Source organism: Besnoitia besnoiti, chromosome XI, assembly GCF_002563875.1.
Source record: "Besnoitia besnoiti strain Bb-Ger1 chromosome XI, whole genome shotgun sequence".
Taxonomy (NCBI): domain Eukaryota; phylum Apicomplexa; class Conoidasida; order Eucoccidiorida; family Sarcocystidae; genus Besnoitia; species Besnoitia besnoiti.
Genome location: NC_042366.1, coordinates 1,234,533 through 1,258,662, shown reverse-complemented (window position 1 = coordinate 1,258,662; position 24,130 = coordinate 1,234,533). Strand labels below are relative to the sequence as shown.

General features: G+C 57.4%; 2 protein-coding genes across 2 annotated transcripts; both read left to right on the top strand.

The window, feature by feature from the left end:
• Window positions 1-736: 736 nt before the first annotated feature.
• BESB_020600 (putative casein kinase I) lies at window positions 737-5,058 on the top strand (the record flags this gene model as incomplete). The annotated part of the gene is made up of 10 exons (XM_029360769.1): window positions 737-875; window positions 1,394-1,653; window positions 2,101-2,196; window positions 2,650-2,842; window positions 3,112-3,225; window positions 3,550-3,662; window positions 4,025-4,084; window positions 4,209-4,284; window positions 4,552-4,630; window positions 5,022-5,058. The coding sequence occupies 10 exons, from the start codon at window positions 737-739 to the stop codon at window positions 5,056-5,058; spliced, it is 1,167 nt and encodes a 388-aa protein (XP_029216128.1).
• A 5,958-nt stretch (window positions 5,059-11,016) lies between these two features.
• BESB_020590 (uncharacterized protein) lies at window positions 11,017-23,582 on the top strand (the record flags this gene model as incomplete). The annotated part of the gene is made up of 17 exons (XM_029360768.1): window positions 11,017-13,155; window positions 13,682-14,454; window positions 14,655-14,740; window positions 14,925-14,982; window positions 15,441-15,541; window positions 15,827-15,930; window positions 16,287-16,378; window positions 16,704-17,355; window positions 17,718-18,170; window positions 18,383-18,635; window positions 19,082-19,866; window positions 20,251-20,697; window positions 20,898-21,926; window positions 22,181-22,252; window positions 22,519-22,625; window positions 23,041-23,102; window positions 23,524-23,582. 17 exons carry the CDS (start codon window positions 11,017-11,019, stop codon window positions 23,580-23,582), a joined length of 7,272 nt encoding a protein of 2,423 aa, XP_029216127.1.
• Between the last annotated feature and the right edge of the window lie 548 nt (window positions 23,583-24,130).

The window sequence follows — 24,130 nt, the reverse complement described above, 5'->3', positions numbered from 1 at the left end:
TTGCTTGATCTCTCACAGGTGTACCTACACTCGCTCCTCTGTACTGCTCGCGGCGTTCTTATTTTTTGCGTTTGTTGGGTGTACGTACACCCGAAGAGGAGAGTCATGGGCTCGTGCCTTTTCTCTTTGGCCACAGGCGTTTTGCTCCCGCTCGCGCATACCTTCAGACATTTTTTTCAGTGGAGCCCTCATGTGTGTGCGTAGACTTGCCAAACAAGGGCGTTTCATTTGCTGTTTCCTACAGTAGTCTCTCCAGTCATTCTTCAGTCTGATTGTCTCTGCGTGTCTCCAAGAGCTGCTATTTGTACGGTAGTCCGCGGAATCCTTATCAACTCTTCGTCGTGAAGACGCCTTCCCTGCTTTTCACAAGTCAGTATCATCGCATCTCTCGCTTTCTGGTCTTCGTTTTCTCCTTGTCTCCTTCGTTTGTTTCCGAGGGTACATCCGCGAGCATTTTCTCATCTTGTGTTTTTCGCGACGCAGCTTAGACGCTTGCGGTTTATATCCTTTGTTCTGCTTCCGCCAGTGCCACTCCGAGTCGCCTTCTCTCTTTCTTTCCCTTCGCCTTGGGCGTTTCCTTTCCCCCCTGGCTGGGCCTTGCCGACGCGAGCTGCGCGTGTGGCAAGACACGCGAGTCTTCTGCGGCGCGGAGACAGGTCTATCTTTTTCTCTCCGAGTAAAGCGGGTCGCCGAAATGAGGAAGGAAGAATGCGTGGAAGAAAAGAAATCGCGGAGAATGGTTCAGCACCAAGAGAGTCGCCCGCACTCGGGGGGAGGGCCCTCGACGGTCACGGCGCTCAAGGACCTCAAAGTCGCTGGGGTTTGGAAAGTCGGAAGAAAACTCGGGTCTGGATCGTTCGGCGACATTTTCAAAGGTACGTCGCTGCAAATCGCGACGCTAGACAGCTTCAGGCGCCGCGCTCCCCCTGCCTGCCTCCTCGAATGCGCCCAATGTACTCATGTATCCGTATATCTACCTAGCTATCTACATATATCTCTATGTTCGTCTCTTCCCACGTATATATCTCTATATATACCTGTCTATGTGTGTTTTTATTCGTCTGTCTATTTGTCTATCTATCTATCCACGTACACCTACCTATCTACTTTTGTACGTCTGTGTGCGTATCTGTGTGTGTCGGTGGATGGGCGTGTGTGTGTTGCTGCACTTGGTGTCCTCTCTTCACTCTGTTTGCTTCGTTCTGACTCGTCTTTCGCGTCTTCTAGCTCGCAGTTCTTTTGAGTCCTTCGGTGTGGCTTCTTCGTATTGTCTGTCCTCTGCCTTCCTCATGCTTCGTTCGTGTCTCTCTTCACTCTCCTCGTGGAGGTCTGCGCCCTCTCCGGCGGTCACCTGGCGCGTGTAGCTGCATCGTCGCGTGTCTTCTTTTTGCAGGATTTAACACGCAGACGGGTCAGGAGGTTGCGCTGAAGGTCGAGAGTACCAAGGCGAAGCATCCACAGCTGCTGTACGAGTACAAACTGCTCAAGCATCTGCAAGGTGGACCTGGGATCGCGCAGGCCTACTGCTGCGAAACGGAGGGCGACTACAACATCATGGTGATGGAGCTGTTGGGGCCTTCGCTCGAAGACGTCTTCAACCTCTGCAACCGAACCTTCTCTCTGAAAACTGTTCTTCTCCTCGCGGACCAGTTCGTAAGTCCGCATGCGCGACGAATCTCTGCTTTCTCCTTTCGAAGTTTTTGACACCGACAAGATTCTTGTCATCTCGTCGGTGCGGCGTCTTTTCTTTTGTTCTCTGCGCGCCCCGCGTCTGGCTTCCTCGCTCCTTCTGGTGAAGTCGCCGCGTTTTTTGGCTCTTTCTATGGGACACTTGCCTGTTCCACTTCCAACTTTTGTCTGTCCTTCTGTTTTTGACGCCTCTGTTTCGTTGGCGCGTCTCTCCGTCCCCCTCGTCTCTAGCGTGCCTCTCGGCGCGCCATGTGTTTCATCACCGTTCTCCCTCCACGCCAGGATCGCCTTTTTTTCGATTTTCGGCCGTGAGCCGCGGGCTTGCGTTCTTCCTGCCGACAAGCAGAGCGCTTCAACACAAGCTGAAGAGGCCTCGGAGTGTGCCGCGTGTGTCTTCTGCTGCGCCCTCAGCTGCAACGTGTAGAGTACATACACTCCAAAAACTTCATCCACAGAGACATCAAGCCCGACAACTTCCTTCTAGGCGGCCCCGGTCACCAGAACACGGTTCGTCATCTCGTTCCTCGCGCTTTCTCGCCTCGTTTCGTGTTTGCGCAAATATATATATATATATTTGCGTGTACGTGTGTGTTGCCTGGTGGCGTCGCGGCGTATCACGCGTTTTTCTCTCAGCTCCCACACGTCTTTACCTCCTGAATCGCCTCGAGTTGCCGCCGTGCGTTCGCGATCTGTTTCTCTCGCTTGGCGCGCCCTTCCTCTCGCTTCACGCTCAGTGCTCAGCATGCCCGCGCCGTGGAGCATCGGCGTTCACTCCGCCGCCCGCTCTCGAGTCATACGGGTTTAGAGTAAACGGACTTCGCGTATTCGCTCCAGGAGACAGGTTTGAGATATATGCAGATATGTGTGTTTATATAAAAGCATACACATGTGTGTATCTATATGTATGTGTATATGTATGCTGGCCCTGTACGTACGTGTATGTATCGTGTTTCTTTTTAGATTTTCATGATCGACTTTGGGCTTGCGAAGAAGTTCCGCGACCCCAAGACACACCAGCACATCCCGTATCGCGAGAACAAGAACCTCACAGGCACCGCGCGCTACGCCTCCATCAGCGCCCACCTCGGATCTGAGCAGAGTCGCCGCGATGACCTCGAGGCTGTGGGCTACGTGCTCATGTATTTCTGCCGAGGTGAGACGCCAAACAGAACAACCCCGTGCGTGGAAAAGGGCGTGACTAAGGTCCAGCTTCTTTCGACTTTTAGTCTGATACAGCGACGCTGCGCCGGCAGCGAACGGTGTCTTGGGTCTTTCAAGAAGGCACCGTTGTGTCGCCTCACGTAGCGGCCTCTGGTGCATATGCACACGGCTCCATAGATGTGTATGGTGACGAGATACGCCCACGCGATGGACTCTGGCGACGCGAGAGCAATATCCGTTTCGCGGGGCTGTTGTTCGCAGGAGGAACGCTGCCCTGGCAAGGAATCAAAGCCAACACAAAGCAAGAGAAGTACCACAAAATCATGGAAAAGAAAATGTCCACGCCTGTCGAAGTCCTCTGCAAAAGCTACCCAAGTAGGTTCACTATATATATATATATACATATAGATAGATATACAAGAATATATACAAATACATATATTTGTATATATATAGGTACATGCAGATCGTGATGTGTATTCGAGATATAACGTCGTATGTGGGTGCGTGTCTTGTCAAGGCCTCCCCCTTTCTCTCAGTTATCCGATCTGGAGAGAGGGAAATCAGGAATAATCACATGCCTATTCTTGTGTTCGTATATCTAAATTGCACTATAGATATACATATTTATATATATGTATATGACTTTCGATGCACATTTGTATGTCGCTGTCTGATGGTGAGATTGCATTTTTTTAGGCGAGTTCGCAACGTATCTGCATTACTGTCGCTCTCTGCGCTTCGAAGACCGACCGGACTACGCCTACCTTAGGCGACTCTTCCGAGACCTCTACATTAAGGAGGGATACGACGTAAGCGAAAGCTGGGAGATCTGGTGATACACAAAGCGTGTGCTGTCGAGCGATCATGCGTGTCTCGCGGCGATTTTCATCAATCTATCTGTAGCTTTACTCATGAGAATTCTGCAGAGGGGGGGCTGTATCCATCTAGCACACGCATGTATACGTTCGTATGTGTGTATAAATAAATAAATATATATATGTATGTGTATGCATGCACAGCTATGTTTGTATACGTGTATATATATGTATCGTGATATCTATATGTAAGCAGGATGGCGGGTGTATTTTCCAGTTGTTCGCCTTGGTCCTCCGATTGCGCCTGTTTTACTTCGCTGAGAGACTTTTGGCGAGTCTTTGCGGTTTGTTCTCAGGAGGGCGACCAGGAGTTCGACTGGAGCTTGAAGCTGTCGTCTCGAAATCTGGGCCTGCCGGTAGGAGCGCAGAAAGAGAACGTTGAGAAAGCCGTGCGTGCATCGCTGCCGCGATTGTGAGTTTGCAAATGATGTTTTTCTCCTAAAAACCTGCCGCGAGTGCTTATGGTGTCGCCATCTGCAGAGCAGCCGCGTTCAGCACGCGATGTGCAGCCAAGAAACTCGCACGCGGTTCAAGCGGGACACCGACAAGCCCACGGGTAAGTCTGAGCGAACTGTGCGCGCGTTTCTACGCGCTTCCTACTGGCGATCTCGCCGTTACAGATGTACAGAAATATATATATATATATTTTATAGAGGCACATATATGTGTATTGGTGTGTGTATGAGCGTGTTTCTACAGTGTATGTGCCATATGCGATCGCTGACGTTTTCCACGCCATCGCGGAGTGCGCTTTTTGAAGATCGTTCGCGGGGACTTGCGTGTCTCGCTCAGCAGATGTGCATGCGTGTGCTCATTTTCGCAGATCGTGACCGCGGAGCGCCGCACCTGAGCAACGGCAATGTCGGCAATCCGTCGATGGCGACGAATCCTGGAGGGCACTCGTAAGACCTGCAGCGAGAGATCGACTTCCGTTTCTGAATCGAAAATCTCCGATGCTGGAAGTTTGAGAGAGTACAGGGCGTCCCTAACATCCGTTCGCGTGCGTGTTCGGATATCTATCTATCTATATTTGTATACCTGTGAATAGATGCATACATCGAGCCGCCAGCGACGGCTCATGTAGAATTGTTCAGAGGGCCTTGGTTAGACGCGAAGATCTGGGTGCGAGCTAGGGAAGGCCGCGACAGACAACTTGCCAAGTCCGCGTACCGCTCGTCTTCGATCGATTCCAGGCTCGCACTGGTCACAGACATACATACATATACACATACATGTCTATTTTTTAGAGTATAAGCATAGGACAGATGTGCAGGTATCTGTGTTCGTGTTCAGTTCCGAAGTTGGCGGATACCCCGTAGAGAGGTCCTGAGGGAGGCCGTGGTTTTCCCGATGTTTGCGTCTTTGTCTGTGCAGGATGGTTGTCCCTGAAAGAACGAGTATGATAGACAATGTAGATCGCGTCTCCCGTGAAAATTCAACTCGAAAAGAAGACGCGTAAGCTGAGGAAAGAAGTCCCCGTGAGGGTCGATTTTCACAGCAGTTCCTCTCCGCGGCGAGTCATACAGTTCCTCACAGGCGCATACGTGTGTCTGTCTTCTTGTGTTGAAGACGCATTGCCAACCTCGTCTATTCATATATATATATAGTTTGTATATTTCTTTGTATGCGTGTATATGCGGTGGTGCACGTAATCTCTCAGCGTAAAGCCAAAGTTCTCCGTGCCTGTATGTATACAACGGGTGTATATATATATATATATATATATATGCGCGATGTATCTGTACACCTATAGGTATATATACTTTTTGACATGAATTTAAATACATATGAATGTGTTTGGTGCATGACAGAAACCCCGTTGAGCCTACTCGCGCTTCCATCTGTTTTTATTCCTCTTCGGATTTCGTCCTGTGGCATCCTCTGTTCAGAAAGGAAGGCCGCTGGCAAGGAGGAGGTTTCTCGTGTCTCCCCTTCGTAAGTGCTTCGCTTGCGATTTTTTTTTCGAGGTCGCTGTGTCACGAAGTGAGATTGAGAGGCGCATAGGCATGGGGCGCGCGGGCGGTTCAGGTAGCATTTTCTTTTCCGTTGTCGTTTGCGAGTTGCGTGCGCCAGTCTGGGTTTTTCTGTTATTTCATTCTTCGCTACTTTCTTTTTGTGTGTTGTGTGCAGCTCTGTCGGCGCTCTCCAACAAAGGGCTGAGGAGTCTCCCTGCAGAGTGTCGTGTTCTACTGCTTCACCTTGACTCGTTTCTTCTGGACTTCGTCGTTTTCTCTCACGTCTTCATTCTCTAAATCCTCGCGATGGCCGTTTGCTCCGACCAGAGACGTCCTCCTCGTTGTTTCTTTGGCTGGGAGGCTTCTCGTTCCGTGCTTCTCTCTTCTTGCGCATCGCCTACGCTCTCTCTCTCGGCGAGAGGGTGGAGCCGCGAGCTTTTTCTCTTCTGGGCAAACCGTCGGCGCGCGCGGAGGGAGGTCTTAATTGTTTTTGGTGTCTGTCTCCTTCGTTCGTGATTCGGACGGTGTTGGGGGATCGCTTCGCGTTGCGCTTTGTCGATCTCGGGCGGCGGCCCGCTGGAGAATTCTCGACTAATTTGCGATGCAGAAATCGCGGCGAGCGATTTCGCAGGAGCGCGCGCGATCCCACATGTATGATGCGCGTCGTCTGCTGAGATCTTCCAAGCCGGAAAAGGCGAGGAGTCTCGCCCTGTATATACTCTTTGCGCGTGGAGACCCGTGTGCACGCCAGGCGCGCCCGGGGGGGTCGGGCGTGCGAGTGTTTGGGTTGTATAGAGGTAGATATGCGTCTATGGCCATTTTTTTCAGTATATATCTGCGCGCATATATATAGATTTAAGCATTCGTTTAGCTACGCGTGCGAGGTTGCGTCTTTGGGTTTTTTTTAGCACCGTGGCGCGCTCGCTGCGACGTGGAGGCGAACGCGGGCTTTGCACGCGTTTATGTACCTCGGCGCCGGCCTGCAGCGTAGACGCGGCGCCGCATGCCGATGCATACGAAAGAAAACGTGTATGTATTTAGGCGTGTGAGCCTCTCTTGAGAGGGGCGTTGAGCGGGGGCACGCGCCCCGCACGCGTTGTCTCGGGATGTGTATGTGTCTGGCTCTGCACATTTTCCAGCGGCCGATCTGAGTGCGTGCATGTGCGAGTCTGCAAGTAGCTGCGTTTGCGAGAAGGCGCGAACTGGCTCCTTCCGCGACGAGCTCACTTCGTCTCCGGACTCAGGGCAGTCAGCTTGTACCCTAAAGGTCTCTCCAACCCACACACACCACGCCTCTTAAACATGCTTGTCGCCGGCCTCTCGCCACACAGTCACTATAAGAATACATATATATATATATATATATATATATTCGCGTATGTTCATATATATATATACAAACGGACATATGGGTGCAGCACGTAGCGCGCTGAGAGCAATACATATGTGTAGCACAGGGTTTCTTATACATGCAGGCACATACAGACAAGTGGACAGTGGCACATTCGTCCATCAGCTTTTCTGCAGTGTCAGTGTGCGCGGTTCCCTACGACGCGAAGCGCGAGAGCATCGGGGATGTCGCTAAAAGAGTCGACTTCATTTCGTTTACACGCCTACTTCCTACAGAGGAGACGTTGATCAGCTGAAAAGTCTCGCGACACGGCAGTGAAAGAAGCCCGGGCATGCAGGTGGGCCGCCGGATGCCTCCTAAGCGATGCGGATGCAGAGTTGTGTTAGATGCAGATGCGCGTGTGCCTGCATGTTTGTATACCTGGGTGGCTAGCCTCATCATTGGAAGCCGTTCTCTACCGTCAAGACGCGCAGGCGGTGCGTCGTCAGATGAAGGCGCAGCTGCGTGTCTGTTCCACACACACGAAGGACACTCGTACGCGTATTTACAGATACTCCGTATGTCTACGTATGTATATATTGCGGCGGCAGAGACCGGGGATTCTGGTGCGTCCGTTGGTGCGCGCACACCTCTGCAGCGGCTACGGCAGAAGACGTGCAGGTGAAGGGGGGCGAAGGGGGTAGTAGGCGAGGCATCCGGCTGGAGCTGGCGCTCGGCTCCTTCGCGAGTTCCGCTCGCCCTGTCCCCACCCCCAAGGTGGCGCGCCGCAACGCCAGCCGGAAGTCTCTCGCAGCTCACCACAGCGATCTCTGAGCAAGCAAAGGTGCGGCTATTCGGACCTGCCGTCTTCAATCTCTTTCGGTCGGCGCCTTGACCGCTACTCAGCTAGTTCGAGGTATCCTGAGGTCGTCACTGACACGCAACTACGGAATCGCAGAGACTCAAACCCGCCCTTTCTTCCAACTAGAGAGAGAGAGAGCCTTCTGCTGCATCTCTGCGTCAGCGATGGGGACTGCAGGCCGGCACGTGCTGGGTTCCTCTGGAGGAACTGCTTCGCTGCGCAACTGTGAAGGAGCCCAAACGGGAGCGCATCCGATTCATAGCCGGTGGTTTGTTAGCATTTATGTCCTCTCCAATTAACGCAGTTCTCTTATCTGGAGCTCGAGAAACCCGTACATCTCTGCTGCTGCGACCTGCTCGGCTCCTCTACACGCTTTCGCGGACTCTTGAGCGTGTCTCCGCGTGTCTCGCCATTCTGGCTCAAGAGGAGAGAGTGGAGACGGGGCCGTCTCTGGCTGGAGTCACGTGCAGTGTTTCACGGGTCGCCCTTCCCTTCCCTCGAGTAGAACCCCACCTAGCCTCCCGCGGCAGACTGAGCCGAAATACCCTGTGAGGAGTTGCTGTGAGACAAAAACACGGATTCGCCGCTGCATCGGGTTCAGAGTCGCGTCGAAAGGCTGTCCAGCGGCGCTAGGTGACGCACCACAGTTGTTTTCAGCTTCTCAGCGGCGCCTAGGAACATGTGTATACCCGTCACTTACGGCGGAGGCGCCCGGGCGCCGCGCTCGCCGCCGTCGGCCGCCATAGTTGCCTCCAGCGAGAAAAATATGTCTTCATGCACACGCAAACTCGGGAAGAAGCAAGATAACCAACAGCAGTTGACTACAAAGACATGTGAGGGCCAAAGCTCTGCGGCTCGACGAGGAACCACCGGCGGAAACTCGTCCGCGGCCGCCACGTCGGCTAGGGCAAAAGAACGCCAGAGATGAGATAGAAGCGCCCTAGCTGAGACGGCGTGGTTCGCTTGCACTTTTGGAAAGGCAGTGCTTTGTTTATTGCCTTTTCGCCCGCGGCGGAGAGCACTTTACTCGGCTTCTGGGCCTGGAGTCACTCGTTGCGCATCTTTCGCTCTGCGTCTGGCGTTCTGTCGGTCCTGCAGTCTCGCTCCGCGCGCTGTCTCTCATCCTGAGAAAAAGCCGTGCGGCGATGAGAAAGCGCGGGGAGAGAAAAGGGGGGGAGGGCGGGGAGGGGGGCGGTGGCAGCTTCTTTGCTGGGTCGCCAGAGGTCTTTCTAGCACTTTACTCGTCTTCGCTTTTTTGCGATTGCGGTGTACATACACTCGCTCTCGCCGTCGCGTGTTTCGCGTGCGTGTGCGCAAATACGGCGGAGGCGGATATGCCAGCCAAAAAGTCGGCGTTTCGTTTTCGTCCGCGACAGTGCCGGAGTCAGCGGCCGTCTTTCCAACGCAACTACTCTGCGTTTCCACTCCACTTTCCTGCGAATGAAAGGCTGATTCTCCGCACGCGTGCGTGCGTGAAATCCCGCTACATACACATGTTGGATGGATGTGTATCTGTGCGCCTCACACATAGATCCACACGTCGTATTTTTCGCGAGGCGTCACATGTCTCCATATTTTTCCATTATGGCCAGAGATAAGAAACTCGAGAGGCGCTGCGTTTAGAAGGACTTCTCTCTTCTCAGTTTGCCGCCCTCGCTCAAGGAGGACCGGGCGAGGAAGACCAAGCGCGCCATCTCTATCTCCAGACAAATTTTTGACTTCCAAAGAGGTGATGTTTTCGGTCCTTATTTCCGCGGCGGCTGCCGCATTGCTGCTTCCTCCGTGTCGCTCTCTTCCTGCGCACTTTTCCGTTGAAATTTCAGATTCAAAAGCACGGTGAAAATCGAACCGACAAGAGACCGCAAGGGACTATCGCAGTACTCACAAACTCCGCGTTCTCCTCTCTGTCAGATGCTTTCGTCGCCCAGAGCGCGAGACTCCTTTTTCGGGTTTTCTCACCTGTCGAAAGCGGCTTTCCTCGCCTGCGTTGCAAAAACTCGCGTGTAGGACGCCTACGCGCACGACGCGGCGGGACACACGTCTTTTGACCGGAGCCACTTCCTCATTCCGAACTTTTCGCTCGCGCTTTCCACGTCTCTGCACCGCTGCGCCACTCGTCTCGACTGAGCTTTGCCTGTGTGCGCTTGCAAGGACGACACTCGACAGAGGGATGCACTCTTACCACGCAAGTCGAGAAGACAGACTCTCTGTCCGTTCATACGTGTATGCTGCGTGCGCCTTTGCTTGCTGCGACTCGCCTTTCGCTGTCATCCTTTGGGCCGCGCGATCGCGAGCCACTCAAACTCGCTTTCTTCCTCTGAACCTCACTCTCTCGTCTTGGCTGTTCTCGCGACTCGCGCCTTCTAAGTATTTGCAGCTCGCTCGCGTGCGACCCCCTCCCTCCCTGAAGCAACTTGGTTTCGCTGTGTCTGGTCTTCGCTGTCGTCGCGCGACAGCGCCCCGTTTGCCTTCTGTGCCCGTGTTTTCGTTGTCTACGCGCTTCTTCGATTCTCCTGTCTCGTCCGTGCTGCTAATCTCGTTGTTTGTTCGCTTGCTGGGTTCGCCGGAAACTGCTTCGGCGCAGCAGTCAGCTCCTTCCGCGTGTGCGTGTCTTTTCGTGCCTGCGCTTGCGCCCTCGCTCTGAGTTTGCTTTCCTGCATCCCGTCTTCGCTCTCTCGCTCTCCGTTTCTCTTTCTCTCGCTCTCTTCTTCCTTCGCAACTCGTCCGCCGCCGTCCCCCGCCCAGCCCGCCTTCGAGTTCGCTGCGGCTCTCTTCACTCAGCGCCCGCTTCGAGGCCTTTTGGTTCGCGAAGGAGGCCCGACTCCGGCGAGAGGCGACGGCTGCCCCGCGCCCGCGACCGACCGTCAGCGAGGCTTCCAGGGGTCGAGCCACGCGGCAGGAGGCGCGAGGTCGCTGCCGAGTGGAGAGAGGAGAGAGGACAGGTGGAAAGGAGTGACGCACGCAGAGGCGGGGTCCAGACACAGGGCCTGGAGGGAGGCGAGGAGGCGAAGGCCGCCGTCGCCGCGCGCTGGGTGAGCAGCTGTCTTCGGGTTTGTCTCTCTGTTTTCAGTTGAGAGAAGAAGAGCTCAAGTACGTCTTTCTGCGTACGTCGAGGACGCGTTGTCGGGCTGCTGCAGCAAGATGTCTCGGGAGAAGAAGGAGCACGACTTGAATGCTAGCAGTGCTTCCAGCGGCTCCAATTTCTCTTCTCGCGACGGACGTCCTGAAACTTCGCCGTTTCGCCCCCCTTCGTCAGACTTCCCCCCTCGCGCGGCGCCTCCTCCTTCCTCGCCCTCCCCCTCTCTCTCACCCTCTCGCTCTTCTTCTCCGCGCTCCAACGCGTGCTCGCGATCTTCGTCTCCGTGCAGCGTCTTGTCGTATTCTCTCTCGCCAGGGCAGCGGGAAGAGTGCCTGCGGAATTCTGACGCCTCCACGCCGTCGTCACCCTCTTCGTCCTTCTCCTCGCGCGCCTCGGCGTCGCTCCGCCCCCTGGGCCTCGGAGACTCGCCGCCCGAAGGGCGTCTGCCGCCTTTGCGGGGAGCGTCTTCGCCGCTTTCGCTGTCGCGGCAGGAGAGCGCTGCTGCGCGGCCGGTCTCGCCTCTCTCCCGCGGCGCCACGCTGTCTCTTGCGACCCTCGCCTCGCTGTCTCCGCCGCCTCTGTGCTCCACCAAGGCCACCCACGCCCCCCTCGCGCCTTCGCTCGCCGCACCCGACGCCTCCTGGGGCTTGTCGCGGGTGTCGCGCGCCGCAGACTCCCCGCGTTTCGCAGCCGCGCCTCCGCCTTCCTCTCGAGACGCGCCACGGCTTGCCAAGATGGAGAGCGAAGACGAGGGAAGTCCGCTCTTCAAGAACGACCACCAACACGCCGGCGGGCGCACGCGCCTCGTTCTCCCCTCGAAGGGCGCTGCCGCCGCGGAAGACGCCTCGCCGCAGCTGTCTCTCGAGACGACCCCGACGTCGCAGGGCGGCGCGGGGGGGCCAGGCGAGGGCGCCGATGGGGGGGGCAGCGGGCGGCTGACGCCCTCCCCTCCCCCGCCGCCTGCGTCGGGCGGCGCGTCCTCGACAGACGGCTCGCCTGCCGCGGCCGCCGAGGCGCCGCGCCGGCTGAACAACGGCGAGGAGCTTGACGGCCCGTTGCCAAACGAGTTGGAGATGGTGATTCCGCGCTTCCGCTCGCGCTTCGTGGAGGGCAGCGAGCAGCCTCAGGCGGCGGAGGGAGAGGAAGGGGAGGGGAGCAACCTCGACACCCTCACGCTGTACAGCGAGTGGAAGGAGCTGCCGGCGCTTCGCTTTCGCCTGATGATTCATCCGCTGACGCGGTCGCACTCGCGGCCGGGAGTGCAGCTGGCAGCCCCGGTCCCGGTGGTGCCTGCTCCGGGGCGCGCGCTCTCTGGCGCCCAGCAAGAGTACCTGCAGAGTCGCACGACCGCGGCTTTCGTGGAGATCGGGCGGAAGCCGGACTGGCCGTCGGACTGGATCTTCCAGACTGGCGTCCGCTTCCACATCTACGTCGTGAACCTGACCGAGCCGGAACGCTCGATCTGGAAGGAGGAAACTTTCCAGTTCAGCTGCGAGGAGACTGATCGCGGCTGGCACGCGATCGTCTCCTACTTGACGCTGTTCGAGGAGCGCTTCTTCGACAGCCGCTCGGGAGACCTCCTGCTGCGCGCCGCCGTCTTCCCCGCCGGCACTGCCGTCATGAGTCGCTCCCTCCGCACGCCCTGCCCCCCCTCGCCGCCCCTCGCGCGCGGCGTGCTTCCTGCAAAGGCAGCAGGCGGCGACGAGGCGAGTGCGCCGCCGCCCTCCGGCAAAGACGGCGCGGAAACTCCGCAGGACGCCAGTCCCGCTCCGCCCCAAACAGGCCTGATCGACGAGCGGATGGTGAAGGACGAAGACCAGCCCCCCGAGTTGGGCCCTGTGATCACCTCGCAGGCGGCGCCGGCGGCCGCGCCCGCGCCTCCGGCGTCACCGCTCGCCTCGCTCCTCGCCACGCTGCCCGCCTCCTCCTGTCTGGGGCGTGCCGGCCGCGGGTACATGGGCCTGCGGAACCACGGCGCGACTTGCTACATGAACGCGCTGCTGCAGAGTCTCTACTACATCGGCAAGTTCCGCCAGGCTGTCTACGCGCTCACTTTCGACACGCGCGCGATCAGCGGTAGCCGCAGCATCGAAGTCCTCGAGGGCAGGTGCAAGCGCCGCAAGCGACGCGCCGGCAGCAGCAGCCGCGCGGACGGCGACGCCGACAGGCAAGGCATGCAGATCGAGCAAGAGGAGAACCAGGTGAGTCCTGCGGGGAGGGGTGCACCACTCAGAGAGCGCTTCAAGGGGCTGATCGCCGCCCAGCCACGCAGACGCCGAGAAAGAAGGGAACACTTATCTGTGGATGTGGGGCGGGCTATCTATATGTCTGTCTATATCTATCTATGTATCTATATCCATGTATCCAGGCTCGTCAAACTCTCACTGGTCTATCTATCTCTCTCTCTCTATCGACCTATCTATCCATCTATCTATATGTGCTTATCCATATTTCTATCTATCTACGTCTATCTATATCTGTATATACCTACTTGGAAACGGCGAGAGGGCGCGCGGAACAACGAAGACTGAGAGAGGAAGACGCGGTCGTTTGGGCCGCATCGGGGACCGTCATGGGCGCCAGGCCGAGAGGCGAGCGAGGCACCAGACGCGGCCTGCGCCGGGGGCCGGCTGCGAGTCGCCGCCTCGAGAGCCAAGGCGAGGAGAGAGGAATAAATGAGAGAAAGGGGTTTGTGGTTGTGTGTTGCGTGGACCTCGATGTGTTTAGGAGAAGGAGGAAGACATGGAGAGCTCGTGTGACCTGCAGGTGGAAGGTCAGTCGGGAAGTCGGGGGGCGAAAACGACGTGCCGCGATCCTTCCGCGGGGACCCGCGGCGGCGCGTCGTTTGACGCCTCGTTTTCTCCCTCTGAGCATCCACTGACGTCATTTCTGCTCAACAGCGACGACGAGGAGGACGACTTCGCGGACTGGGATGAGCGCGACATGCGCGACTTGCTGCTGGAGGAGGAGCAAGAGCAGCGGCGGCCGCCGTCGATCTCGCTGGCGCTTCAGAATCTCTTTTTTCGGCTCTACACCTCCACAGAGCCCGTCGCATGCAGAGAGTTGATCCGCTCCTTTGGGTGGGATGCGGCGGACGCGTTCACGCAGCAAGACACCCACGAGTTGCTCAAGCTCCTCCTCGACAAAGTCGAGGAGCAGATGCAAGGGACGCCCGCGGAAGGCAGCGTGAAGAAGATGTTCGAGGGCGAGATGGAGACCTACATCGAGTGCATCGAAGTCGATTACAAAAGCGTCCGCAAAGAGACCTACGAAGACCTCAACCTCGACGTCAAAGGGTGCGCCGGGATCGAGGAAAGCCTCCGCCGCCTGGTGCAACCCGAAATCCTCGAAGGTGAGAATATGTACGACGCCGAGGCCTTCGGGAAACAACGCGCCCGCAAAGGCGTTCGGTTCCTCCGCTTCCCCCCTGTCTGCATCTTCCTTCTCAAGCGCTTCGACTTCGACTACGAGCGCATGGATACCGTCAAAGTATTCTCCAGGTAAGGAAAAAGGTCAAGCAGAATCGACTCGCGGGGAGACCGCAGGGACGACAAAAGAGAGCAACAAGGGAAGTGTGTTGAAGCGCTTCGCGGCAAGATGCTGGTGCCCAGGTCTTTTGAATTGAGGCGCGCGCTGGTGCGCAGGACGCGCTGAAACACCGTAGTAGGATCAACATGTGTGTGTTGTTTTGTTTTTTCAGCTTCGAGTTTCAGCGAGAACTTGATCTCAACGAGTTCTGCCCCGGCGCAGGCGTCTACGAGTTGCATGCGGTCTCGGTTCACCAAGGTACGCCTTTTCTGTTGTTCTTTTTCTCTCCATGCCTCCTGAGCGCCTCGCCTGGGCACCACTGCCCCCGACCGCGTTTGCACTTCAGACGAAAGCCTCTCGCTTCGCTCCCTCGCGCGCTGCCTTCGTGTGCCCTTCGCCGCGGCTCGCTCTCATCTGGCTTTCGAGTTCTTTACGTTCGCAGGCGACGTCAATTCTGGGCACTACTACTGCTTTCTGCGCCCACCACCGCGCACGCAATGGTAAACAGAGACTCTCTAGCGAATTTCAGCCTCGGGAATGCCCTGCTCTCTCTCTGTGTCCGTCGCAAGCAGTCCAGTGCGGTGGCGGTGTGCTGCGATCGTAGAGAACTTGGTTGTCTGTCTCTGATTAACCGGAGTCATGTTCAGTATTCTCGAATCTGTATGTCTTTATTATGCGATCTGACTGAGTGAACTCCCTGTCTACCTCTCTCTCTCTGGGTGGAGCCGAGCGCTGCCGCAGTCCGTGGCTGAGTCAGCCGCAGAAGTATCTCCTCGGGCGAGGGAGCAGAAGGCCAGCGTGTTGTGTGAAAATAAGACTTCTGCATGCGCGGAAGCAATTCGCCTTCCTTCTCTCTGCGTCGCCCGGCTCTCGCATGTTTTCGTGCGGGATCTGAGCAGCGGTCTTCCGCTTTTCTGGCGCGCGATTCATGTATTTTCAGTTTTTCCCTTTTTCTCAGGGTTCGCTTCGACGACGATAAGGTCTATCCGGTGTCTGAGTACGCGGCGATCGGCGACAACTTTGGCGGAATCGAGGAGGACCCGTGCAACTACCTCGCAGGTACGTTTTTCTCGGCCGTTCGGCTTCTCGGGAAGTTATGAGAATTCAAATTGAGAGCGCACCAACAAAAGCCGAGGCGTGCCCAGATAGCGGCGGTTCCGTTCGCGTGTCGTGTGCGAGAAATTTACAGTTTTCTTTTTTGAGAGCTGCTCGCTCGCCAGATAAGCAATTCTGCGAAAGTTGCGGAGGCTGGAAGGCCTTCTCGCTTCGGATTCAGCGTCACTTCGCGAAGGAGGCCGCTCAAGAAGCTTCGTCTTGGGTTGCTTTGTTCACTCGATTTTGCAGGACGCGTTCCGCGGGTCAGGCAGAAAGTCTACAACGCGTATATTCTGGTGTACGTGAAGAAGAGTCTCGCCAACCAGCTGCTCGCCGATTGCAACCCGATGAAGGTGCGCGTTTTTTTTTTAAATTCGGCGGAGCGGGCGGCTGAGAGGCACCATACTCGAAAACCGAGAGCAGGGCGCTGCTCCATGCGGCGCAGGCGCTCCCGGAATCACGCGCTTCGAGGTCGCGGGCCTTAGGAGTAGCGAGGACCTCAGTCAAATACAGAGTAGATGTCTGGATATATATATATGTGTGTGTATTTAGGCATTTGCATCAAGAACTGTCCTTTGCTGTTTTGCGTGTGTCGACGCGGAATATGTGTGCGCAAGCGCGCCTGGTTCGCCACTTTTAGCTCGTGTTTGGCCTCCAGTTGCACCGCCTGGATTTTCTGACGGGAATCTGGAAAAAATCTGGTTTTCAGGTCAATCCGCAAGTCGTGACGCGCTGCCGCACGGAGGAGCTCCTGATGAAGCTGCGCAATCGCATCCGCCGCGTCCTCGAGCAGAGAATCAAGTAGGAACCGCGCACTCTCAGTGAACCCACGGTAACTTTTTCTCGTTCCATACTCCTGGTTGTCAACGAAAAGACCTCTGTATCTATGCTCATTTCCATACACTAGTACACACATGTATATACATATATCTATACATATATACATATCTATACATATATCTATGCATATTTATATACATATAAAGCCAAATGTATATATATGTAGATTTACGTGTAGGCGTGTGCGCATGTGTGGAGAGGTGGATACGCGTGCTCGCGTGAGTTGGCGCGGTCGCGGCAGCGCGTCAATTCGCATCTGTGTTTCCTTCGTTTTTCTTTTTTCCAGGGTGAAGGTGTATCATCCGTTGCAGTTTTTGAATCGGCGCTTCGTGGATTTGCCGTTGGCGACGCTGCCTCCGCTGCTGGAGCTCAAGTCGAGTCGGTCGGTGGGGATTCTGCCGATTCATGAGCAGATCACGACGCGGCTGTTTGCGAAGTTGTACGGTGCGGGTGAGAGCGAGGGGGGGCGGGCGGCGCCGCCTGTCGCCTTTTTGCTGTTTGGGATGGACTTTACGACGGACGATGCGCGCTTCAGCACGCTGGAGATCAGCGAAAACCCGACGTTGGGTGAGCTCTTCCGCGCCAAGATGCTCAACGCGCGCGGCAGCCGGCAGTTCCCCGGCGGCAGCGCGAACGCGAACTACCCCTGCAGCCGGTTCGATGCCTGTCTCTACTTGCTCGCCGTCCCTGAAACGAATGCAGTCGTCCGCAGCGCACCCGATCACGACGAATTCTGCCGGCGCCACCAACTGATCTTCCTCAAATACTTTGACATCTTCACCGCCAACAAAGGACTCGGCGACGCGCGCGAGCTCGAAGACGCCACGCCGGGTGAACGCCCAGAAGAACGTGAAGCGGCGGAAGTCGTGCCCGAAGCCCTGCGCGACGCAAACGTCATCTGCCTCGACGTCCTCCTCGTCCCCTCCGGATGGAAGCTGGTAAAACAGAGTCACTGTTTCGCGAGCCAGAGATCGACGGCATCTGCCGCTGAGGCGCAGAGGCTTCGTAGAAGCTCTCGGTCGCACTCAGGGGCAGGCGGATAAAGACAGATCTATGTATACATATATATATACATACGTAGATATATATATATATATATATACGTATATATCTAGATAGCTATAGAGATAGAGAGACAGGGACAGCCTGCAAATGTCTTGAGGGGGATTTTCTGTGATGTTATGCGCTTTTTTTCTGTCTATGCGGCGTTGCATTGTTTTATCTGCTCGGACGGCGTGTCCATGGGTGCCGAGCCCGCGGGGGATCTGCGTGCGCGATTTTTTCTGTCGCGTATTCTCAGGTTTGTCTGCAACCGCACATGTACCGTCGGCTGCTGCGTTGCATGGAGGACGGCTTGGTGCGCCCGTACATGAAGGACGCGCTGCGGCGCTACGTGGCGTCGCTCGGCTCGCTTCCGCCGCTTTTCGCAGTCTCCGCATCGGCCTCTGCGTCACTCTTCTTTCCCTCGGCGAAAGGGGCAACCGACGTGGATCTGTCGAGTTCGCAGAGCTGCTCGCTGGCCGTCTGCGCGGCGGCGCGCGGCGCAGGCGTCAGCGCGAGTCTCTGCGGCCCAGTCTTCCTCAGCGCGCACGGTGGCGTCGCCTCGGCGGCGGGTGCCTCCCGCGAACAGGCGCCCGACTTGCCCCGCGACTCGGCGCTCGCGCTGACACTCGCCCTCGAAATCGAGTTCCAAGACTTGAAAAACCCCACGAGTCTGACGCTCTCGTACAAGAAAACCTTCTCGCAGGAAAAAGTGAGACGAAGGAAAAGCGCCGCCACGGGAAGCGGCCGACGAAGACCGCGCGGACTGCTAGGGGAGGAGCGGGGGGGGGAGGGGGGGGGGCGCAACGCTGCGCTGCGAGTTGTGCCGGGGCTCGACAGATGCGCCACTGTGGAAAGCCGCAGCGGCCGACTGTCTCTCAGCATCTGCTTCTTTTTGACTGTCCCTCGGTTCCGTGTGTCCAGATTTTTCCGGGCGACATCTTTGTGTTCAACATCGACGCGCCGGAGAGCATGCGCCGGCGGTTCCAAGAGATCAGGCGCCTGGCAGAAGTGACGGGATCTGAGAAGGAGCCGACGACAACTGAGGAGTTCGGTCTCTCGCCCTCCTCTGTCGACGGCCACGACCTTCTCGCGCAAGTTTACCTCGAAGGCAAGGGACTTTCCAACGTCCCTGCCCTCCTCCCTCAGTCGCTTCTCTCATCGGTGTCTGTATCCGGTCAGAGTAAGCGGTCTCCACCTCGACTGAGCTGCGGCTTTCGCGCCGGAGAACGCACACGCAAGCGACTGACACAGCTTCCTATTCGCGGATATACATACTATATACATATATGTATGGGTGCAACCGTGTCTTTCTGTGCGTCTAGCGCAGGCGTAGATGCGTACGAAGGCGATTGCCTCGCACATAGATACACAACTATATATATATATATATATATATATACATATATTGTATGTGTGCATGTTCATGCCCGTTGATGGCTGGCGTTTCGTAACTCGTCCTCGGATACTCAGCTTCGCGCGTTTCTGCGCGACGCAGCTTCTTTTTCGTGCGTTCGCCTCCGCTGCTTTCGGCGGCGTGTCGAGGGAGGGGATGGAGGAGAGAGGGAGCTTTCACCGTCGCCCACGAGCTCATTTTGTCCCTTTCTTGTCCGTGGCATGCAGCGTCTCTCGTCGTGTCGTCTCCCCAGACTGAGCATCTGCTGGCTGAGGACTCGAAGCGCTCGAGCACGGCGTCTCCGGGTCACATGTCGGGCGTCTCGCTGTCGCCGTCCTCGCCTTCTTCGCTGCCCTCCGCCGCGTCTCTCTCGTCCTCTCCAGCGGGCTCCGCGCCGACTGGCGCCGCGGCGGAGGCGATTTCCACGGCTGCGCGCGCGGCGCTTGGAGATGCTGGCGAGAAGAAAGGGGCGGGCGCGGGGGGCGAGGCGGCCTCGCCCGACAGCCGCGGCGACGAGGAGACCGGCGCCGAGGGCGAGCCGCGCGGCGGCAAGCTGCCGCAGGCGCGCGCGCGCCAGGCTGCCGCCGCGAAAGGGGCGGAGGCCGCTGCTGAGGGCGATGCGTCTGCTGCTGCTGCCGACCCCGGAGCGAGTCGGCACGGGGAGACCCCAGACGCCGAGTCTGGGCGCCAGGGGTCTCTGCACGGCGCGGCTGGCGCGGGAGGGGAGTCACGGCTGCAGGCGTCGCCGTCGTCGGCGTCGCTGGCGGAGGGCGAGGAGGGGCGCGAAGGGCGCGCGAGTCTCCTGGCGTCCTCGCATCCGTCGCTGCAGGCGGGAGGGGGAGGGACGGGAGCTGAGTTCGGTCTGCTCCCCTTCCTCCCGGCCTCTCGCGGCGGATTCATTCCCTCTGGCCCGCCGGAAATGCCTGTGCTCCCCAGTCCAGACTTTCACCACTACAGTCTCAACAAAGCCAACAGATTCACTTTCCAGTTCCGCCTTTACGACCCGCTAGAGGTACGCACCCAGCGTCCCTTCGCTCCCATATCTTCTCTACCTATACATACACGTATATGTATCCATATATATATATATATATATATACATATAAATATATATATATATATATGTGAATGATTGCAGCGATGTAGGCGCATTTGTGTAGGTGGGGAGAACAGACTCGCGCCTCTGGATTCGAAAAGTTCGAAGGCAGAAGGGCGCGACCACGCAGAAGTCGCCGTGGAAGCGCTGGCAATGATGGCTGATCGCGCGCAAATCGTGGACTGCTTTTCAAGACGTTCGCGCTGAGACATCACAGGTCGCTTCCACACAGACTCGCGGATGCGTCTTCATCTCTTTCTTGCTCCCTCTCTGTGGGATCGTTTTTGTTTCGGGTTTCAGATGTTGAATCGGCCGATGAACTGCTGCGGTCTCCTGCTCGAGGACTACCCGCGGCCGAGTGCGCTGCCGTCCTTCGCGTCGGGGAGCTCGCTGCCGTCGGTTCCGCGATCCCAGGGCTCTTCGATGGACACGATGACTTCCTTCACTCTCGTCTCCACGAGTCCCTCTTCCTCGGCCTCTGCAGCCACGGAGCCATTCCTCCCTCTCGCGGGAAAAAGCGGCAACGCGCTGGTGCTCCCCGCCGGCGCGCCCTCGCCCCTCGGCAGCGGTGCAGTGGCCGCTGGGCTCCAGCGGTCGGGCAGCGGTGTGAGCGGCGGCGGCAGAGACGAGGGCGACGGCGAGGGCGGCGAAGGCGACGAAGACGAAGACCCCTGGATCCACGTCCCCAAGGGACAGCCCGTCGCCGCCAAATGCGTGGAGGTCGACGTCCGCGTCGCATGCAATCAGGTATGCGGTGGGGGCTTCAAGCGAGAGACACGCAGAGCTGCGGCCTCCTCGCGTGTGCGGCTGCAAAGAGAAAGAAAGGCCCGCGGCTGTCTTCGCCGCGCACCCCGAGGTGAATCGTCTCCGCGTCGCCTTACATCCCGTGGTGTGCGGCGCCGCGAACCAGGGGCGTTACCCGTTTTTTCATTTTTCTCCTTCTTTAGGTTATCCGGTACGTGGCGTGGCACATGGGGGTGGATCCGTCGCGTCTGTTCCTCTTCCCCGAGCCGCCGCTGCTGGCGGACGCCTCGTTCGAACCCGTCAGCCTCGACAGTTTGGTCTGCGCGGCGGCGCCGGCGAACCACGCGGCAGGCGAGAGCGCAGGAGCGCGGCGCGCCGACGCGCTGAGTGCTGCGGCGGCGACGCGGCGGCTGAGCGTGAACGAGGTCTTTTCGCGCCTGGAGAAGAAGGCGCTGGTGTGCAGCGGGTCGCGGCTGGGTCGCCGGCGCCCCCGGGGGGTCGGCAGCGGCTTCGGCGGCCCCTACTCGGCGAGCCCGGGGACGGCGGGCAGCCGCAGCCGGGTGTTTCATCTGGCGGTGCTGCCGCGGCACTACTCGCTCTGCACGCGCGTCATCGATCCCCACGCCCTCACGCTGGTGCAACTTGACCGCGTGAAGCGCCTCGTCGCCGCACCGGCGCCGCGAGGCGCGCAAGCGTCGGCGCCCCCCGAGGCCGCGCTGCATGACCCGCTGTTCCACTACGTGGTGCTGGTCTTCAATCGGCGCGCCGAGAGCCTCGGGTGCGTCGAGGGCGTCTTGCCCTCGCGCTGCCCTTTCTCCTCGCGGCCGCTGACCGTCAAAGACTTGATTCACACGCTTCTGGCGCGCATGCCACCCGCGCTCCGCGCGCAACTCGCCGACGAGCGCAGACGCGCCACCGCGACGGGGGAGCCTGTCCCTGCGGGCGCGGCGGCGCCCGACTCGAGCCGGATTTCCGACGCGGCGCTCGCCAGCAGTCTGCGCCTCGTCAGCTCGAGCGCCGCCTCGCTTCAGGAGCTGGAAAAGACGCACACCGTGCAGTCGCTGCCGCTCTACTCAACCTTCGCCTCTTCGCTCTCGCTCGGCGGAAGGCAGCAGCGCCTCGCGGCCGGCGAGGGCGCGCTGACGACTCAGAACCTCTTCGCAGTGCCGCTGCGCCTCGAACTCGACTGGACTCCGGAAGAGAAGGACGCGATCGAAAGCGGAGAGCTGAAGGTGAGGACGCGCGAGAGACCCGCGGGCAGCCAGGCGCAAAAGCGAATTGGTCAGTGGAGAGCCGAGAGGTGCGCAAGCCTCTTAGGAGAGCAGAACGGGGCGACGGAATAGAAGCCAGAAGAGACTTGAGAGAAGAAAAGGGCGAACGGAGCCGGTGGTGCCGAGCGTCTGCAGCTATCTTTTTTGTTCGTGCCGAGAGAGAGAGCGCGCTTGAAGCATGGCGGCTAGCCTGCGTGGGACGTGTGTGTTCTCAGGTGCTTCAAGTTGTTCATCAGACGCCGACGGAGAGAGAGTATTTCGGCTATCCCTTCGAGATCCTCGTCAGAGTGAGCCGCTGCAAGTCCTCACTGAAGCGAAGAGAGCCACACTTCGGCTTGAACGTCGTGGAAACCAACGGAACTAAATGCTGACCACGCCACATATCCATATATGTATATGTACAACTTTATATGCATATATATAAGTATGTATATACACACTCATGCGTAGAGTTAGCGTGGCTACGTTTTTTGTTCGCTGTACAGCACAGATAGAGGTTGAGCGCGTCTGCATGCATCCGTGTCTAATGTGTCTGATGTCGTCGTTTTTACAGCCAAACGACACTCTGAGTGAAATCAAACGCAAGGTCAAGGAGAAACTCGTGCTGCCGAAAGCCTTGTGGAGCAACTGGACGTTCTTTCAGTACGCGGACTGCAACAGGTAGGGTCCATTTTCTCTCGTGAGATCCTTTGTACGTGTCTGCATATCTCCCTCTTTATATGTATACGCGTGTACGAGACAGATGTAGGTAGGTGTGTTCCGCTATGTATATGTAAATATATATCCATGCACAAAATCCTAACTGCCTGAGTGAGCATAGGGGCCGAGTGTCCAGTGTTTTCTTCGGCGGGGCGTGACTCCGACTATCTGCGAAATGCTGATCAAAGAAGGAGGCTGCAGAGCTCATGTCAAGGCCCGGAAAGGATAGTCTCCTTTTCCCTGTAGGACGCTTTCGTGATTCGTTCCGCGGCTTCTTTCGCGGCTCTGTCCTCGAGCGTCGTCGCTGAGGGCGCCGTGTTTTGGGTGGCTTGCGGGATGCATGTGAGTGTGTCTGCTGCTTTTTTTCCCTCCTCAGATCCTGGAAGGGGCCCAACGATCGCCTCGACTGGCAGAAATACGAATCCGTCACGCTCATTGGTGAGTCTTTTCCGTCTTATTTTAGCGTCGTTTTTCGCCTTTAAGGAGCGGCCGCGGAGCTCCAAGGCGGGTAGCGAAATTTGCTCCAAAAAGCAAATTTACAGACGAAACTCTCGATTCCACGCCCAGGGTCCGAGCGCTGATACGCTTCCGCGGCTCTCATGAGTGTAGCGGAGAGACTTCTATCGCTGCGGGAAACGGCAAGTTTTCTGTACAGAAAAGACGCTCTGTCTGGGGCCGAGTGTGCGTCTGTGCAGTCTATTCGCTCGTCTTTTTCTATTCGTGCTGCGCAAATCAGCGTGCGGCGTTTGCATGGAAAAAGGTTCTGCGGCTGGTGTCAGAGACGTCTTTTGCGGCTCCAGAGGGTTTTCTTTCTTTTGATGCCTTACACCACGCCTGTGTGTCTTTTCCTTTTTTTCAGCGGAGCACCCTGCGCCCTACTCCAAGATGCGCTCCCAGACGGCCATGCGAATCGCTTAAGAAAGACGCGGTGTTCGTCTTTCTTCGTTTTCCTCGAAACTTCTCCGCGTCGTCGGCGCTGGGCTCCAGGGGAGGTCATCCTTTCCTTTATTTTTTGCTCTCCTGCGGCTGCGTGCGTGGCGGCGCAGTCGAGGAAGAAGGGTCGCTCGGCGTCGTGTCTCCTTCGCGGAGCCGAAAGAAAGGGAAAGACGCGTTTCCGCTTCTGGTTTGTGTGGACTCTGAGAACTCGAGCGCGAGGCTCCTGAGAGAGATCTGTTTCTACACAATAAGGGGCAAAGCGCTACGGCGCTGCGGAGGAGACTGATGATGCCGATGAGGTTTTTCGCTTCTATGCGTCCTTCACTCGCTTCGCTTCAACTCTGGCGCTCTCTCGGCTCGCGCATGCGCCGCGCCAGTTGTCTGTGACCTCAAGAACGAGGACTTTTTGTCGCGTCGACGCGTGCACGTAGATCTGTTTGCACTCGATTCCACAGCTTCTATTTGCGTGCAAATTTGTGGATCTGGATGCGTATATGCTTTAGACTCTGGTGCGACTGGAACGCTTCCTA